General features: G+C 47.2%; 1 protein-coding gene across 1 annotated transcript in view; it reads right to left on the bottom strand.

Annotated features, from left to right (window-relative positions):
• IGSF11 (immunoglobulin superfamily member 11) overlaps window positions 1–13,334 on the bottom strand; it is a 428,210-nt gene extending 414,876 nt beyond the window's left edge. The window contains exon 1 of the mRNA XM_082246294.1: window positions 12,947–13,334. Within this exon, the coding sequence (XP_082102420.1) occupies window positions 12,947–13,007 (61 nt within the window). The 5' untranslated portion in view covers window positions 13,008–13,334. The remainder of the gene's footprint in view (window positions 1–12,946) is intronic.
• Window positions 13,335–19,614: the final 6,280 nt, after the last annotated feature.

Genomic DNA, 19,614 nt, shown 5'->3' on the forward strand with positions numbered 1-19,614 from the left:
TTACAATCTATTATGGTAAACGTGAAGATACAGAAGGTGAAAGAGCTTACACTCCATTAGGATATGAAGGTGGAATACAGAAGGTGGAAGAGCTTACATTCTATTAGGGTATAAACGTAGAATATGGAAGATGGAAGAGCTAACACTCTATTAAGGTATAAAGGTGGAATACAGAAGGTGGAAGAGCTTACACTCTATTAGGGTATAAAGGTGGAATACGGAAGATGGAAGAGCCAACACTCTATTGGGATACAAAAGGTGGAATACAGAAGGTGAGAGAGCTTACACTCTATTAGGGTATAAACGTGGAATACAGGAGATGGAAGAGCTAACACTCTATTAGGGTATAAAGGTGGAATACAGAAGGTGAGAGAGCTTACACTCTATTAGGGTATAAAGGTGGAATACAGAAGGTGAGAGAGCTTACACTCTATTAGGGTATAAAGGTGGAATACAGAAGGTGAGAGAGCTTACACTCTATTAGGGTATAAACGTGGAATATGGAAGATGGAAGAGCTAACACTCTATTAGGGTATAAAAGGTGGAATATGGAAGATGGAAGAGCTAACACTCTATTAGGGTATAAAAGGTGGAATATGGAAGATGGAAGAGCTAACACTCTATTAGGATATGAAGGTGGAATACAGAAGGTGGAAGAGCTTACACTCTATTAGGGTATAAAGGTGGAATACAGAAGGCGGACCATGTTATGATATATCTATTAGAGCACAAAAGAAGATACAGAAAGTGGAAGAGCCTATAAACTATAGGAGTGTAAATAAGAGATATAGCGGGTAGAAGAGCTTACAATCTATTAATGGATAAAGCAGCATACAGAAAGTGTGAGGGTTGTGACAGTGGAGTCACTGCCATGAACTAGGAGGTATTTATAACCGGTCGCATAGAGAAGTGCCTCTGGGAGAAAAAAATTAGAGAATGCCCTATGCTTCCTCAAAGTTAACAGGACCGTAGTGGGAGATGAGGAGATAGTATTACACAGCTAAATAATATATATATATATTCAGAGCCGTCTTTAATATTTATTGGACCCTGGGCAAAAAGTTTCTTGGGCCCTCCCGAATCCACTTATCAACTATTTGTGGGCAGTGTGGGCTCAAGGGGCAGCTTCTTTGGGCCCCACACCAGTGACTGGGCCCAGGGCAGCTGCCCATTTTGCCCTGTGTTAAAGACGGCTCTGTATATATTAAGACAAAGGCACCAAGTATTAGACACAACAGTATATCCTAATGCACCCACCATCCAAACTCACTACTTTGATAGAAGATGGAAATGTAGCAGTTCTCAGTTTAAAAATAATAACTAAACAGACAAAAAAAAAAAGAACTTTGTACATATTGCATCCTGGTAATTTGCTGGATTAGCCGTTAGCTGGTCTGATAATGGAAGCTCACAGGTCAACTTCAAATTTCAATCACAAACAGCAATATTCAAATGTAAACTTATCACTTACAGCAATGGGGCCAAAGTTGGTAACAACGTCCCTTATCTCATTGCAATGATGTAATAATTCTCTATTTATACATCAGATACATAATTGCAATAACGTATCCTTGCTCTAGCAATAAGTCAATGTATTAGTCCACTAAAAAGACTCATAATAATTCCTCATCTTATAGGATAGGGCTGGGTTTCTCAACCTTTTTTCAGTCCAGGCACTCTTTAACCACTTAAGCCCCGGAGGATTTGGCTGCTAAACGACCAGGGGGTATTTTGCGATTCGGCACTGCGTGACTTTAACGGACAATTGCGAGGTCGTGCGACGCTGTACCTAAATGAATTTGGCGTTCTTTTTTTCCCACAAACAGAGCTTTCTTTTGGCGGTATTTGATCACCTGTGTGATTTTTTGATCACGCGCTATAAACAAAAAAAGAGAGTCAATTTTGCAAAAATAACAATATTTTTCCCTTTTTTTTTATATGAAATTCCCCCCCAAAAAAATGTAAAAATCAAAATTTTTTAACATTTTCGGCCAATTTGTTTTATGCTACCTATGTTTGGTAAAAAAAAAAAATCGCAAAAAGCGTATTTTGATTGGTTTGCTCAAAAGTTATTGCGTTTACTGACTAAGGGAAAGATTTTTGTCATTTTTGTTGTTTTTTTTTTAACGCGTAATGGCGGCGATCTGCGATTTTTTTTGTGGTACTGCGACATTGCGGCGGACAGATCGGACCCTTGACTGACATTTTTGACACTTTTGGGGTTACCAGTGACATTTCTACAGTAATCAGTGCTATATATATGCACTGTTACTGTAAAAATACACTGGTAGTGAAGGGGTTAACTTTATTTGAGAGGGAGGGGCTGTGTGTGTCCCTAGGGGCGTGATTCTTACTGTGATTGGCTGTGGCTTCAGCTGTATGCAGAGTGATCAACGGATCTACATAGTAGATCCATATGATCAGCTCTCATACAGAGGGGAGAATGACAGGCAGCTTGTTTACACAAGCTGCCTGACTTTCTCCCTCTCCCCCGCCGATCGCAGAGTGGCCGGCGGACATCGGGTCCGCCGGTCACACGCGCGGGGGGGTCCGTGACCACGCGGGAGCGCGCCTCCGGCGGCGCGTGCTCGCTCCCTAGACCCTCACAAGCTAGTGACGTAGCCCTACGTCACTTTGCCTGTGAGGGGCTGACCGCCGACGTAGATCGGCGTGCGGCGGTCGGCAAGTGGTTAAAATTATAGACAATCTCAAGGCGCCCATTCTAAAATGTAAAAAACTATTCTAATAGCGTTATATAATGCAGTGACAAGCACATATAGGACACCCAACATTAGAGGTGATTCATTCTTACAAAGCAAATACACTTTTGCACACTAGTACTGACTAGTATTCCAATGTTTCTCTTCTCCCTCAATTTCTCTCCATCAGTCAGCTAATGACACCCCAGTGCTGTGGGAGAGGGGCAGAGGAGGGTCAAACAAGGATGCTGTGAAGGCAACAGACACCCTCCTTATTACCTGATGACGTCATTGGCTGTTAGGATTCCAGTGTCTAGAAAGTCGTAATGGTGTATAATGAAACTCCGTGGCTTTGTGCAACTATAAGGCAGACTTCATCCATCTGCTGGCTTGTATACAAAGTTTGATAAATTTTTAGACATTTTGCCAAGGCACCACTGAAAAAACCTCAAGGCACCAGTGGCAGCCCGTCCATTGGGGGCGCAGGGGCGACCCCCCCCCCCCATCCATGCGTCCGGCCCCTAACCTACATGAAGGGTGCCGGACACATGGATTCCAATGTTTTTTTTTTTTTTTTTTTTAAGCACGTGTTTGGAGCCAGAGGCTCTAATAGGCTTCAAAAAAAGAGTGGGCTCGGGTCACAGAGCATTGCGCCCTGAGCCCACCCAGTTGTGTGACAATAGCGAATGAATATTTGCTATTGTCACACGGATTCTCCTCCTGGCCAATCAGGAAGCGGGTCCTGAGACCAATTTCCTGATTGGCCAAAAGGAGAAGCCATGCCATTGGCCATGGAGGAAGAGGGAGGAGATGCAGGAGACTGAGGGGGAAGAAGCCACCGCTGCCGCTGCTGTTGCTGCCTGCCCTCCCTCCACATGTCCAGGCAGGGTGAGTGAGTGAGTCGGCGACCGGGGGGTGGGTATTGTGGTCCGGGGGGGGGGGGGTATGGTGTGGTCCATATGCCGCCCCCCCAACCCAAAAAGTGATAATGTTAATGTACATGGGGTGATTAGGGTGTGCCCAGGAACATCTGGCACACCCTGTGCGCCCGCCTATGCCAAAAGGGTAAGAGATATTTTTTTGTCTCTTGTATTTAGGTAAGTACATAATATTGCCCCTTTACAAACCATTAGTAAGACCTCATCTGGAATATTCAGTTGGGTTTTGGTCACCAGTTCACAAGAATGATATCAGAGAAGTGGAGTGAGGTGGGCGACCAAACTGATTAGAGACATGGAGGAGCTCAGCTATTAGATAATTATAGAAGTACTCCTGGCACGTATTTTCTTCCCATGCAGTAGGAAAAATACCCCCGGGACAGTCAGGGCTAGTACATTCCACAATGGATAGCCTCTGATCTGTCCCGGGTCGCACTTACCTGCAAGAAGAAATACTAACCTTTAAAATGTCTTCTCCAGCGTTGCCATTTCGGATGTGGGCAGCTGAAGCCAGCGCGAACCTCTTCTGCATCCTCTTCCGTGTCCTCTTCTCCCAGAATACGCCGGCACCGGCCCCACTCGTCACTTCCGGTGAGTCGTGGCATTCCTCCACAGCTTCTGGGCATGCCCAGAAGCTGTTTAGCAGGGAATGCGGCGCCGCACCGGAAGTGACGAGTGGGGCCGGTGCCGGCGCATTGATTCCTGGGAGCTATGACGTTCAGCGAAAAGGTGAATATATTGGTGAGTTGCCGAATCGCGGTAACACAGCGCAAAAAAAATCGTGGGACGCATGACGCCCCAAAGAGGCTCTTGTACCTTTTTTGGGCGTCATGCATCCCGCGATTTCTTTTGTGCGATTTTACCACGATTCGGCAGGCAGAAATTGCGGCAACATCGCACAGCGTTTGGGGTGCTATTGCAAATCACGGGCAACGCACAGGCGTCCCACGATTTGCAATGATTTCCAGATCGCAGGCAGAATTGCGGTGATTCTGCCCGCGATCGCTACGCTGACATGTGAACGTAGCCTTAGATGCTGGTCTCACTTGTTGAGCTGACTTGTGAGTAATCAGGTTTGTTTGTTTTTTTTCTTTAATTATTCATTATTTTTATACATGTTTCATATTTACTTATTTATAGACATCTTCTTACGCCACACTCCTGATAACAGGGTTCAGTCGAAACGCGTCGAGTTTTAGGATGTCAAGATATTCTGTGTATTATATTTATAACAATCATGTATTTTTTTATATTTTATACGCATATATTAACATGTACTGTACTTTATCAACTATGAATTTTTACATGTCAGCTCTTCATTTCCTACAAAAGGGCAATGATCTGGCTCTTCATTTCCTATGTTCTTACAATATTTGGGAATTGTCATTATGCACCTTATGCTCAGGGACGGCCCGTCCATTAGGGGCCCATCCATGCGTCCGGCCCCCTAATCTGCATGCAGGGGGCGCCGGACGCATGGAGTTCAATGGGGATTTTTTTTTTTTCTGAAGCACATGATTAGAGCCAGAGGCTCTAATAGGCTTCAGAAAAGGGTGGGCTCGGGGCGCAGAGCCCACCCAGTTGTGTGACAATAGCGAATGAAAATTCGCTATTGTCACACGGATCCTCCTCCTGGCCAATCAGGAAGTGGATCCTGAGACCTATTTCCCGATTGGCCGAACGGAAAAGCCATGCCATGGACGAGGTGGAGGGAGGACTCGAAGAGATGCAGGGGATTGAAGAGAAGCCACCACCGCTGAAGAGAAGCTGCGGCCGAGGAGCATGAAAAGAGGCTGCTGTCGCTGAAGAGAGCTAAAGAGAAGACGCCGCCGCTGCTGACTGCCTGCCTGCCCTTCGGTGAGTGAGCCGGCAACCGGGGGGGGGGTGGGGTGGGTGGAGACCATTGGGACTATTCTTAAAAATTGGGTGATAACAAGAACCTAAGGCAGTAGGGTAGGGTTGCGGGCTGGTGTGGTCCGGGGGGGGGGGGGGGGGGTATGGTGTGGTTCGTCAGTGCCCCCCCCCCCCCCTGTCCTGCCCCGTCCCGTGGAGCACCAGCCGCCACTGCTTATGATTGTGGAATATTGTTGCTGTTTGCTTTGTTGTTTTTTCAATAAACGTATTATCATATGTATTCTGTATACTAATTTTGGCAAAGTGGTCGGCCTTATTTAAAGTCCCACGACCTTTTTAATTTTATCTGTATAAATTTTTAGGTCACAGCACCCCCCCGGGGACTTAGCAGATGATCCTCTACCTATACCATGCCTTTTTTTACCTACTCCTGTGAGTGCATACATACTTTTTAACCCTCCAATAAACCCGCTATTGCTACACTTAGATGGCGCTGCTTCTCTTCTACTTTTGTTCCTACTGATGCTACAGAAGTCGCTGCAACTTCCGAAAAGCTTCCCGCGCTACTTTGGCTCGACTTTTGATGGGACATCGGTCCAGAGAATGTAAAGTCAGATCAAAGTCGCGTCACGATCGCACTGTAAAGGCACAATGCAAGTCGCACAACGTTGTTGTCTCACAAGTGTGAAAAGGAGCCTCACAGACATGGTTACATTGTTACATAGATAGGCTCCTTTCACACGGGAGGTGCGCCCGACGGAGTCCGTTCTGCTCAGCGGGGGATCGATCTGCCAATCCCCGCTGAGCAGGCGGACAGGTCTGTCTCCACTCTGTGTGCAGAGAGGGAGCTGTCAGATCCCTTTATATTATGGCTGGTTACAATCTCAGTTGCTCCAACTTTCTATGTCCCTGGACCACAGTATGCCATTGTCCCTCCACATAGATATCATATAGTACTATATTAGCCATATGGATTCCTCATGGTGGGTTAAGGATCTACTGGTATGGGTCAGCAACCAATCTCGTTCCCTCGGTTCTTGGAATACATATGTGTGGATGATCTTATGGTTGGGTATGGATATGCTATTGTTGCAATATTCATGTATGATATTGACAAGCAGCTATTGAGGTGGGAGTGCAGGACCCCCATATATATACATATATATATATATATATATATATATATAGAGAGAGAGAGAGAGAGAGAGAGAGATTCATTGTATTGTATTAACATTTGTATTTATTAAGTTTTGGTCAAAGCTAATTGTGTGGCCACGCCCATAAATGAGGTGTTTCCTCCCCTAATCTTAAGGGTCATGTGGGGGCTCTTTCTACTATATATATATATATATATATATATATATATATATATATACCAAGGGTTCAGTCATGGCCCTTAGGCTCTGAGGAAAAGGCATTGCATCGAAACGCGTTAGCCTTTCACTTTCGTGAGATATTGGACTCTTACATCATGGACGTTGTTTGATGGAGTTGATATGCTGGTTTACATCGCATGTTTGTGAGTAGCCATTTTTTAATAATTTATCAATAAAAAGCCTACCGAGGATAATGCGCTAGGCTGGTGCGCCCTTCTTTTTGTTTATGTCTACAGCTGTCAGATCCCCACTGTCCTCTATGGGTAAAATCGGATCTCATCCGACCCGATCCTCCAGATGGATGGAAAATAGGGTTTCCATCCGTCTGGATTTCACGGACAGGATCGGATAGCGGTGGGTGTCAGCGGACATGTCACCACTGACACCCGCCGCTCCATAGGGATGCATGGAGCATCTGATCAGGTCTGCCTGAAAAACTGACAGGTGGATCGGATTGGATCGCCCGTGTGAAAGGGGCCTTTGGATGAAGAAAGAGATCCAAATCCTTTGATTCCACCCAAAAAAGGAAAAAAAAAAGGGATAAATACAATTAGGGCCGGTTCACACGACATGCACTCCAGTGTGTTTTTTTTTCTCTGCATTTAACCCTCCAATAAATCCACTATTGCTACACTTAGACGGCGCCGCTGCTCTTATACTTTTGTGTTTTAGAGCCTCTCCTTGCTCCAACTGGAAGCTACTAAGGAAAGCTACCTATCATTTCTTATGGACTCAAACTCATGGCTCATTGATTGTACGGTATTGGTCTGTATGGGGACCCAGCTTGGTCCTGTCTAGAGAGCCATTTACCATCAGTAGGAACGGCTCTCCTGTGACCAGGGCTGCTGTTAGAAACACAGGGGGGCCCCCTGCAAGAACTTACAAAGTTTTTGGAACTCAATATCCTCCTTTATAGCAAATCTTACAGGGAACTTAGTCAAGCTTAGCCCCGCCATAGCTTTATTGGGAAAAAATGTTGATATGTATCCAACATCCCATAGAAACCATTGTGCATAGTTGCCAACATTTGGAAAACATTTCCAAGGACACTTTGCAGCAAAGCTATCAATTACTTACCACACCCATTTCCATGAAGCCCCACCCACTCCACATAATTAATCTCCACCTACTTATCATCAGATTAAAGGGTCTACTCAATAAAGAGAGAATTTCAGGAAATTAAAAAGGGAATTTTAAACTTGAAGCCAAAGTAGCAGAGTTGGAATAATTCTCCCATTCAGCTGCACTACTTCTGCCTAAAGTTTAAAATTCTCATCACAATTCCCTGCAATTCTAAAGTGTGAAATGTGCTCAGGTGTGACCATACAAAAAATGTACAGTAAAACCTTGGTTTGAGAGTAACTTGGTTTAAGAGCGCTTTGCAAGACAAGCAAAATTTTCAAATAAATTTTGACTTGATATACAAGCGATGTCTTGATATACAAGTAGCCTCAAGTCACAGCTGAGTAGAGAAGGGCCTCTAAGTGTAGCAATATGGTTAAATTTAGTGAAGGTACAACACTTACCAACTCACATGGTTGATGATTGGAACAGGCACATCTAAGGATGCAGGCATCCAGGCTAAAGCTGTCCACATAGTCCATCCTCCGCACCGCCATCTACATCATCCCTTCCATGCTGCCCCTCGCTTTCAGATCGCTTTACTGCAGGGTGGTCTTCCCGGTCAGGATTACAGATTGGCAGCCGGCGGTGCAGAAGACGGTCTATGTGGACAGCTTTACCCCGGATGCCTGCATACTTAGATGTGCCTGTTTTATTCATCAACCATGTGAGTTGCTAAATGTTGTACCTTCATTAAATGGAACCATATTGCTACACTTAGAGGCACCTCTCTTCTCTTTGATACTCTGTAGCTCCTGCTGGATTTTGCTTCTAATCCCCTTGTGGAAGCGGCTATTTGTCGATGGACATTTTATGGTTATATAACCTATCGCAATGCTATAATCTTTTTATATGGACTATAAACTGAAGGACTTATGAATAAATGATTGTGGAACGAATCATCTGAGTTTCCATTATTTCTTATGGGGAAATTCGCTTTGATATAAGAGTGCTTTGGATTACAAGCATGCTTCCGGAACGAATTATGCTCGCAATCCAAGGTTTTACTGTAATATGGAAATATAAATAAAGTGCAAAGTGTACATTAAGTACATTGCCGGGACAATGTAAATTACCCGGGACAGGCTCCTATTTGCTGGGACTGTCCCGGCAAAAACGGGACAGTTGGCAAGTATGCATTGTGTCTCATATTTTGATAGCATCAAGGATCACCATAGCCAGTCTATGGAAATCATCCGACGCACCTAACCTACCGACTGTCATTTCCAGGTTAAATACTCAAGCACAATTTGAATTGATGCTATATAAGAATTATTCCACCTCCACTTTCAGGTGGTTATCCCACCCTAAAGCTTCTGCTTATTTAACCACTTCAGCTCCGGAAGGTTCTACCCCCCTTAATGACCAGGCCATTTTTTTGCGATTCTGCACTGCGTTACTTTAACAATTGCGCGGTCATGAAACGTTGTACCAAAAATACAATTGATGTCCTTTTTTCCCCATAAACAGAGCTTTCTTTTGGTGGTATTTGATCACCTGTGTGTATGAATGATGTAATTTGGTCATTAGGAGGTTGGCAGCTAGAAGGTTGTAATGGTGTACACTGAAAATCTGTGGCTTTGTGTAACTAAAAGGCAGGCTGAATCCACCCAGCAGCTTGAATACAAGTTTGGGGCAATTTTTAGACATTTTTTCAAGGCACCCCTAAAGAAACCTCAAGGCACCCCATGGTGCCTGGGCACCCCGGTTGGAAAAGGCTGGCTTAGATGCACAGTGTCGGCAGCAGAAGGTCCCTGGAAATGATTCCAAACAGCTGACACTTGTGACACCGTCACTGCAGCATTGGAAGTGTTGCATGAGGACTCAAGGAGACAGACAGCCTGAGAAGGCTAATAAAGAAGCTTAGAAGCTTTGCCCTGAGAAGTACACACAGCCACAATAAGTATATGCTTACATACATAACAAACCAGTGCTATAGGAAATACTGACGGGGGGCAGAAAATGCAGCATACAAAGCAATACACTGAGCTTCCCAGAAGACTGAAATCCTTTGATTTACCTATTAAAGGGAAAACTGTGTAACAATTCCCATGTAAAACAGATACAATAATGAAAAAAACAAAACTGCTCAAGCTGTAGACTGTAGAGGAACTGCCACATTCAATATGATGGGATTTGTAGTGCCTCAAGATATCAAGTTATTAAAAAAGGTAATATTAAGGAAAAGCATCACTTAAACGTTGGTACTCAATGCAAGAGCCCACTGGATAGTGCCCATATGCCATGTAGCAGGTACAAACTTGTGCAGCAGATAGGCGACATCCCTTAAAATTGGGTACCCAGTGCAAGAACTCTTTGGGTAGTGTCCATATGTCATGTAGTAGGTGTACATGCTTGTGCAGCAGATAGACAGCATCCCCCAAAACTGGGTACTCTCAGTATAAAAACTCTGTGTGGTGCCCTTATGCCATAAAGCACGTACAAGCTTGTGGAGCAGACAGGCAACATTCCTTAAATTTGGGTACCCAGTGCAAGAGCCCACTGGGCATTGCCCATATGCCTTGTAGCGGGTACATGTTTGTTCAGCAGATAGGCAACATCCCCTAAAACTAGGTACTCTCAGAATAAAAACTCTGTGTGGTGCCCCTAGTAGGTGTACATGCTTGTGCAGCAGATAGGCAGCATCCCCTAAAACTGGGTACTCTCAGAATAAAAACTCTGTGTGGTGCCCCTATGTCATAAAGCAGGTACATGCTTGTGGAGCAGATAGGCAACATTTCTTAAACTTGGGTACCCAGTGCAAGAGCCCACTGGGCATTGCCCATATGCTTTGTAGTAGGTACATGTTTGATCAGCAGATAGGCAACATCTGGGTACTCAGTATAAAAACTATTTGGGTGGTGCTGCTATGCCATAAAGCAGGTACATGCTTGGGGAGCAGATAGGCAACATCCCTTAAACGGGGGTACCCAGTACAAGAGCCCACTGGGCATTGTCTATCTTGTGCAGCAGATAGGCAACATCCCTTAAAATTGGGCACCCAGCGCAAGAACTCTTTGGGTAGTGTCCATATGCCATAAAGCAGGTACATGCTTGTGAGTAGATAGGCAACATCCCTTAAACTTGGGTACCCAGTACAAGAGCCCACTGGGCATTGCCTATCTTGTGCAGAAGATAAGCAACTTCCCTTAAAACTGGGTACCCAGTACAAGAGCCCACTGGGCATTGCCCATATGCCTTGTAGTAGGTGCATGTTTGTTCAACAGATAGGTAACATTCCCTAAAACTGGGTACTCAGTATAAAAACGATTTGGGTGGTGCCCCTATGCCATAAAGCCGACTGCCCCTATGCCTGTGGAGCAGATAGGCATGTGGAGCAGATAGGCAACATTCCTAAAACTTGGGTACCCAGTACAAGAGCCCACTGGGCATTGCCTATCTTGTGCAGCAGATCAGCAACATACCTTAAAATTGGGTATCCAGTGCAAGAACTCTTTGGGTAGTGTCCATATGCCCATTGGGCTCCCCCCCCCCCTGGATCCGCCCCTGTTGGATACCCACTTTTAAGGTGTGATGTTCCACTACCTCCTCAGTAGCTCTGTTAGGCTGGGCATTGCCTATCTGTTCCCCCAGCATTTGCCTTCTACATTCTCAGGGGAGCATATTGGCAATGCCAGCTTAACAGAGCTATCAAAAAATCTGATGGAGAATCACCCCTTAAATGTGGGTACCCAGTACAATAAACAAATGTGCAGTGCCCATATCCAATGTAGCAGGCCCATGCTTGTGGGAAAGATACAATAACCAGCCTCATGGAGCCCTGGAGGGACTGATTTAACATTGCCCCTTATAAATAGGTACCCAATGCAAGAGCCTACTGAGTAGAGCCCATATGCCCATATGTATCAGGCATAAGTTAGGTGAGCAGAGAGGAAATGCCCAGCCTCATGGAACCACTAAGGAAGGAGCACAGTGATGTAACAGCACCCCCTAAGAGTGGGTACCCAATGCAAGAGTCCATACGTCATGTAGTATAGACATTTCCCAGCCTTGTGGAGCTATCAAGTAGCTCAATGATGTAACAGCAGCCCTTAAAAGTGGATACCCAATGCAAGAGCCCATATATCATGTATTATAGACAATGACAAGCCTCATAGAACTATCAAGGAGCACAATAATGTAACAGCAACCCTTAAAAGTGGATACCCAATGCAAGAGCCCATAAATCATGTATTATACACAATGCCCAGCCTCATGGGACCATCAAGGGGCACAGTGATGCAACAGCCACTCTTAAAAGTGGGTACCCAATGCAAATGCCCATATATCATGTAGCAAAGACAATGCCCAGCCTCATGGGACCATCAAGGGGCACAGTTATGTAACAGCCACTCTTAAAAGTGGGTACCCAATGCAAAAGCCCATATATCATGTATTATAGACAATGCCAAGCCTCATAGGACTTTTAAGTAGTGCAGTGATGTAACAGTGCCCCTTAAAAGTGGGCACCCAATGCAAGAGCCCATATGCCATATAGTATAGACATTTTCCAGCCTTGTGGCGCTATCAAGGAGCACAGTGATGTAACAACACCTCTTAAAAGTGGATATTCAATGCAAGAGCCCATATGCCATGTAGAATAGACATTGCCCAGCCTTATAGAACCATCAAGGAGCTCAGTGATGTAAAGTACCCCTTAAAAGTGGGTACCCAATGCAAGAGCCCATATGCCATGTAGTATAGACATTGCCCAGCCTTATAGAACCATCAAGGAGCTCAGTGATGTAAAGTACCCCTTAAAAGTGGGTACCCAATGCAAGAGCCCATATGCCATGTAGTATAGACATTGCCCAGCCTTATAGAACCAGCAAGGAGCTCAGTGATGTAAAGTACCCTAAAAAGTGGGTACCCAATGCAAGAGCCCATATGCCATGTAGTACAGACAATACCAGCCTCATAAAATCATCAAGCCTGACCAACCATGGGGGTGACTTACCTCTGAGCCCGGTGATAGCTCCCAGGACCAGCCAGATCCCCCAAGATCCCGAACTCCTCATGCTGCAGGGGGCAGCTGTGCCCGGGGTGCCTCTTCCTTCTTCTGCCCCTTCAGTCTCCCAGGTCAGCACAATCCACGGGGCATGAACCAGACAGATCCACCCTACCGATCCACCGGGATCCCGGTAATCCAACCAAGGCGAGGATCCGTCCGCTGTCCCGGTGCCCCTCCTGCACCAACTCCAGGGAGGATGCGCACTGCAAGCACGTGGAGCCAGGCGGGCACTGCGGGCTCCTTACACCCGATCACCCGCTCCTACTACACCAGGGGTGGGATCTTCTGCAGGGGATGCAATGGGCAGATCGGAGGCAAGGTGGCACCAGGCTGACAGGAGCTTCCAAAATAAGAGGATGGAGCCAACAAAGGAGGACAATGCCCTGCACCGGTGGGGGCACCGAGGTTGGTATGAAGCAAGGTGGGGGGGCATCCAAGACAAGATCCAGGGAAAGGTGGCACCCAGGGTTGCTGCAACCAGCAGACAGGTTCCCAGGCACCAGGAGATCAGCTGAGGCAACCAGACTTGTAATCATCTGCAGGACACCCTGGATCACACAATCTCTGCAGGAGGGCACCAGAGATGAAATGCTCTGCAGGAGGGTGGTGGGCTTATGGACAAGAGGAGGGAGATCTTCATTAGGGTGAAACCACAGGCACCAGAGGAGAAATAGTCTGTAGGACACCCAGGATGAGATCACAGGCTGTGTGGGGGCAACCAGGGGATGAATGGTCTTCAGGACACCTAAAATGAGATTACAGGTTGTGTTGGGGGGCCACCAGAGGAGGAATGGTCTGCAGGACACCCAGGTTGAGATTACAGGTTGTGTTGGGGGGCCACCAGAGGAGGAATGGTCTGCAGGACACCCAGGTTGAGATTACAGGTTGTGTTGGGGGGCCACCAGAGGAGGAATGGTCTGCAGGACACCCAGGTTGAGATCACAGGCTGTGTTGGGGAACCACCAGAGGAGGAATGGTCTTCAGGACATATAGGATGAGATTACAAGATGTGCTGGGGGGCCGACAGAGGAATAATGGTCTTCAGGACATCCAGGGTGAGATCACAGGCTTTATTGGGGGGCCACCAGAGGAGGAATGATCTTCAGGACACCTAAGATGAGATTACAGGCTTTGTTGGGAAGCCACCAGAGGAGGAATGGTCTCCAGGATACCTAGGATGAGATTACAGACTTTGTTGGGTGCCACCAGAGGAGGAATGGTCTTCAAGACACCTAGGATAAACTCAAAAGATGTGTTTTGAGGTTCCACCAGAGGAGGAATGGTCTGCAGGACACCTAGGATGAGATCACAGGCTGTGTTAAGGGGCCACCAGAGGCTGGATGGTATTCAAAACCCCTAGGCTGAGATCACAGGCTTTGCTGGGGGCCACCAGAGGAGGAATAGTCTTCAGGATACATAGGATGAGCTCACAAACTGTGTTGGGGAGCCACCAGAGGAATGTTCTGCAGGACACCCAGGATAAACTCACAATATGTGTTTTGGAGTTCCACCAGAGGAGGAATGGTCTGCAGGACACCTAGGATGAGATTACAGGCTGTGTTGGGGGCCACCAGAGGCTGAATGGTCTTCAGGACACCTAGGATGAGATTACAGGCTGTGTTGGGGGCCACCAGAGGAGGAATAGTCTTCAGGATACCTAGGATGAGATTACAGGCTTTGTTGGGGGCCACCAGAGGAGGAATGGTCTTCAGGATACCTAGGATAAACTCACAAGATGTGTTTTTGGGGTTCCACCAGAGGAGGAATGGTCTTCAGGACACCTAGGATGAGATCACAGGCTGTGTTGGGGGTCCACCAGAGGAGGAATGGTCTGCAGAACACCTAGGATGAGATCACAGGCTGTGTTGGGAAGCCACCATAGGAGGAATAGTCTTCAGGACACCTAGGATGAGATCAAAGGCTGTGTTGGGGGTCCACCAGAGGAGGAATAGTCTGCAGGACACCTAGGATGATATCACAAGCTGTGTTGGGAAGCCACCATAGGAGGAATAGTCTTCAGGACACCTAGGATGAGATCACAGGCTGTGTTGGGAAGCCACCAGAGGAGGAATAGTCTTCAGGATACCTAGGATGAGATCACAGGCTGTGTTGGGGGCCACCAGAGGAGGAATAGTCTTCAGGACACCTAGGATGACATCACAGGCTGTGTTGGGGAGCCACCAGAGGAGGAATGGTCTGCAGGATACCCAGGATGAGATCACAGGCTGTGTTTGGAAGCCACCAGAGGAGGAATAGTCTGCAGGACCCCTAGGATGAGATCACAGGCTGTGTTGGGAAGCCACCAGAGGAAGAATGGTCTGCAGGACACCCAGGATGAGATCACAGGTACCAGAGAAGCAATGGGTTGCAGGACTCCCACAATGAAATCACAGGCTGTGTTGAGGGCCCCAGAGGAGCAATGGTCTGCAGGACCTCCAGGATGAGATGACAGGTTCTTGGTTGGCCAGCAGAGGAGCAATGGTCTGCAGAGCACTCAGGAGGAGATCAGAGTGACACCATGGACAGGGCTGACAACCCCGGGGGGGGGCAGGCAGGACAGCTGTGTACCGGGGGTAGTAGATGCTGCACGGAGTAGTCGGCACGCTGCCCCTGTGCCGTCTCGGCACGTGCTCCCCCCCCCCTTTTTTTTTCTGTCCATTGACAGCAGCACCGTCTCCGAGCAACCCGAGGACGCCGCCCGGGCTACAGACTGCAGCCTGCTGTGTGCTCCGGCGACACCTAGCGGACAATGTGCTAACTGCAGGCCGGCGCACCGGCGGGATGCGGCAGTGGACCGGGATGGAGCGCTGAGCAATTGGGCATCTGGATGGGGACAACTGCTGCTGTGTGATTGAGATTGCAGTGTGTTGGGGGTCACTGTGCACGATGGGGGGGGGGGGTCTATAAATAAAAAGGTAAATGTATAGATTTGCATGTTGCATGCTTTGTACAAGGATGGGGGGTAATTATTGGTGGCCAATCATGATTGGATAAATGATCAATTTATTTTCTGATCTCTTCCAATGGGAATAATCATCCGATAGTCAACAATTTTACCTTATTGACTTCATCTTTTTCCATCATGTAATCTCATAATCTGATGGATCAATAGGTGAGATGCAAAGCCTAATAGTCCTGCCAATCGATAAAAAAATAATAATTGATCATTTTCTGCCCCGGCCAATCATTTTCTAAATCAATCGGAAGTTATAAAACTTCCATTGTTAGCCAATCTGATGGTGTTTTTTTCAACTCACACATTGGCTAAAAAAGTTGAAACATGTGTGGCCAGTCTAAGGACTTGATTGCAGTGGTTGGGGGGGGGGGGGGGGGGTTAACACCCTGCTGTTGATACCTCCCACCCCCACCCCCCTTTTAGCTGCACAGGCTTCGGCCATGAATCTTTACGGCCCTGGCAGGAATTGTACCCTCTATCGCTTACGGTGGGCACTACCGCCTGTCAATTGCAAAAAAACAGTGCTTTAAGTGGCCCAAAAGAGGTGCCAGTACTCTATTATAGCCTATAAATTTTGTCGCCCACCCCACATCAGGGTCCCTACAAAGCACCCTCCCTGGCCTGGGACTCCGGAGCAGGGGCACTCACTGGTGGTGACTGGTCTGGCTCTGGAGTGGGAAATATTCTTGGGGGGGGGGGCAATTGAGGGCGCAGATGTCCAAAATGAGCGTACTGGTACGCTAAGGCGCACGGAGAGGTGGCGGTATGCACAAGAGCCATATTTGGAAGTGGCGGTACTGAGTACCAGTGCATACCGGCCCACTTAAAGCACTGCAAAAAAGCAAATGGGGGCTGCTCTGCAACCGCCCCACAACTGCGTGCAACAGACCCCCTTGCGGCATGCAAGAGGTTAAAGCGTTTGTTACCCCAACATTTCATATTCCTGCTATGTGGCTGCTGTACCATGTACTCGTATGAAAAAAATATCCTTCTCTCTTAGTATTCCTTCCTTTGTGCGAAATCCCTGGTGCTCCTGCCAGTCCCTCTGCTTTCCTATTAAAACCTGACCACACTAAGCAGGAGAGCACATCGTGGTCAGTTCTCTTGCAATGCTGGGAACTCATTGTGCTCTCCTCCAATGATCAGACGTCCCCCCTGCGCAGCCATTCACTGGGAAGCTCAGTGTGCTGCTGCTTCTCCTCCCCCAGCTCCTGTGTAGCTGAGAACTGAGGGAATGTGATCACTTATAAAAAAGGGAAAAAATATATTTATAATGTATTTTTTATATTTTTACACAAATGTTTTGCCTTTCATTTATACTTTAACCACATTAAGACCGCCCGCCGCACATTTACTGCAGCAGGCAGCCTCTCCTGCGCCAACCTGACGTAGCCCTACGCCGGTTGCGTGCGAGGTGCTGGGATGCCGATGCATGGGGCCGTCAGCCGCGATTGCCGCCGGGCACCCGCGATCGCTCCCTGCTGGGAGAGAAGGACGGACAGCTGTTGTGAAAACAGCAGACCCTTGTTCTCTCTGGAATATTCACAGAGCTCCTGTGATCCTCCTATATCTGTGGTCATTTCACAAGTTCATCCCCCATACAGTTAGAAAACACTCCCCTAGGCTCACACTTAACCCTTTGATCACCCAACCCCTTCCCTGCCAGTGTCTTTATTACAGTAAAAGTGCATATTTTTAGCACTGATTACTGTAGTAATGTCACTGGTCCTCCCAAAAGTGTCAATAATGTCAGTTAGGGGTCCGATCTGTCCCCCGCAATGTCGCAGTCCTGCTAAAAATCGCAGATTGCCGCAATTACTAGTATAAATAAATAAAAAAAAATGACGTAAATCTTTCCCCTAGTTTGTAGACGCGTAAACTTTTGTGCAAACCAATCAATATACGCTTATTTTGCAATTTTTATTTTTTTTTAACCAAAAATATGTAGAAAAATACAAATTGGTCTAAAAGGATGAAAAATTTGATTTTTAATTTTTATTTTGGGAATGTTATAAAGCAGAATGTGAAAAATATTGTTTTTTTTTTTCAGGGTGTCAGGCGGCAATCGGAGCCACCTGCCTGCTGCATCGGAGTCCCTGCTGACGAGTGGGGGCGGGAGCGTGCCACCGGCGGCGCGCGCTTGTCCCCTAGCTGCAGGTGCACGGCCGACGTATACCTACACCTGTATAACTGCGGCGGGTGGTCTGGAAGCGGTTAAGGGGGCAAATCCTTCCGGTTCAGAACTGGTTAAACTGAATGGGTTGTTATACAAGGCGATCGTATACAATCACTTTAAAGCGGAGTTCCACCCAAAAGTTGAAGCTCCTCTTTTCTGCTTCCTCCCCCCCTCTGGTGTCACATTTGTCACCTTTCAGGGTGAAGGGGGGTCCCCTTTTTTGACAAGTTCCCGTCCCCACTTTCGTGAGACCTTGCCACGGCGAGATCCCTCAGAAGTTTGGCCCCCCTCCTACTTCCTCCACCGCCAGCCCAGTTAGAAAGCGCAGCGCACTTCTCCCATGCACAGTGGGGAACCGGCTGCGATGTTGAAAGGCGGCGGCAGCACCGGAAAGCCGATCCGAAAATCAGCTTGTGGTGCCGACATCACGGGATCCCTGGACAGGTGAGTCTCCTAATGTTAAAAGTCAGCAGCTATAGTATTTGTATCGGCTAAGTTTTAGTTTTTTCATAGGGAGGGCGGAATTCCTCTTTAAGGCGGGCAGTGAGCCTCCTCGCTGCCTGACAAATACTCTCTGAAGAGCAATCCAAATGTGGATCATTCGTCAGGCAGCAATGCTGGTGTGAACACGTAGACGTTCACCCATTATGGGCTCATTTACACCACGTTCAGTACACTCTTCTGTATATACAGTGCATTTGTGGCATTATTAGGGCTGCGTTTACACGTAAGGCAAAGGGGCAGTAAACACAAGCAGTTGAGCTATCGTTTTACTGCTCCTTACCAAAGAAGAATATGCAGCTGCTTACGGCTGTACACATGGTATGGATTGGATGAGAAAAAAAAATAAAAAATATACCCCTTGTTGTATTGTACAGGCAGTGCCACCACCAAATGCAACTCATTTCCCCCATGCTACCCCCATCAGTACACAAGACCCCTTCCCCCATACTACCCCCATCATTATACAGGACCCCTTCCCCCATACTACCCCCATCATTACACAGGACCCCTTCCCCCATACTACTCCCATCAGTACACAAGACCCCTTCCCCCATACTACCCCCATCATTACACAGGACCCCTTCCCCCATACTACCCCCATCATTACACAGGACCTCTTCCCCCATACTACCCCCATCAGTACACAAGACCCCTTCCCCCATACTACCCCCATCATTACACAGGACCCCTTCCCCCATACTACCCCCATCATTACACAAGACCCCTTCCCCCATACTACCCCCATCAGCACACAAGACCCCTTCCCCCATATTACCCCCATCAATACACAAGACCCATTCCCCCATATTACCCCCATCAGTACACAAGACCCCTTCCCCCTTCCCCCAAACTACCCCCATCATTACACAGGACCCCTTTCTCCATACTATCCCCATCATTACACAGGACCCCTTCCTCCATACTACCCCCATCATTACACAGGACCCCTTCCTCCATACTATCCCCATCATTACACAG

The sequence above is a fragment of the Pelophylax lessonae genome (genome assembly GCF_965119305.1).
Source record: "Pelophylax lessonae genome assembly, chromosome: 2".
Classification (NCBI taxonomy): domain Eukaryota; kingdom Metazoa; phylum Chordata; class Amphibia; order Anura; family Ranidae; genus Pelophylax; species Pelophylax lessonae.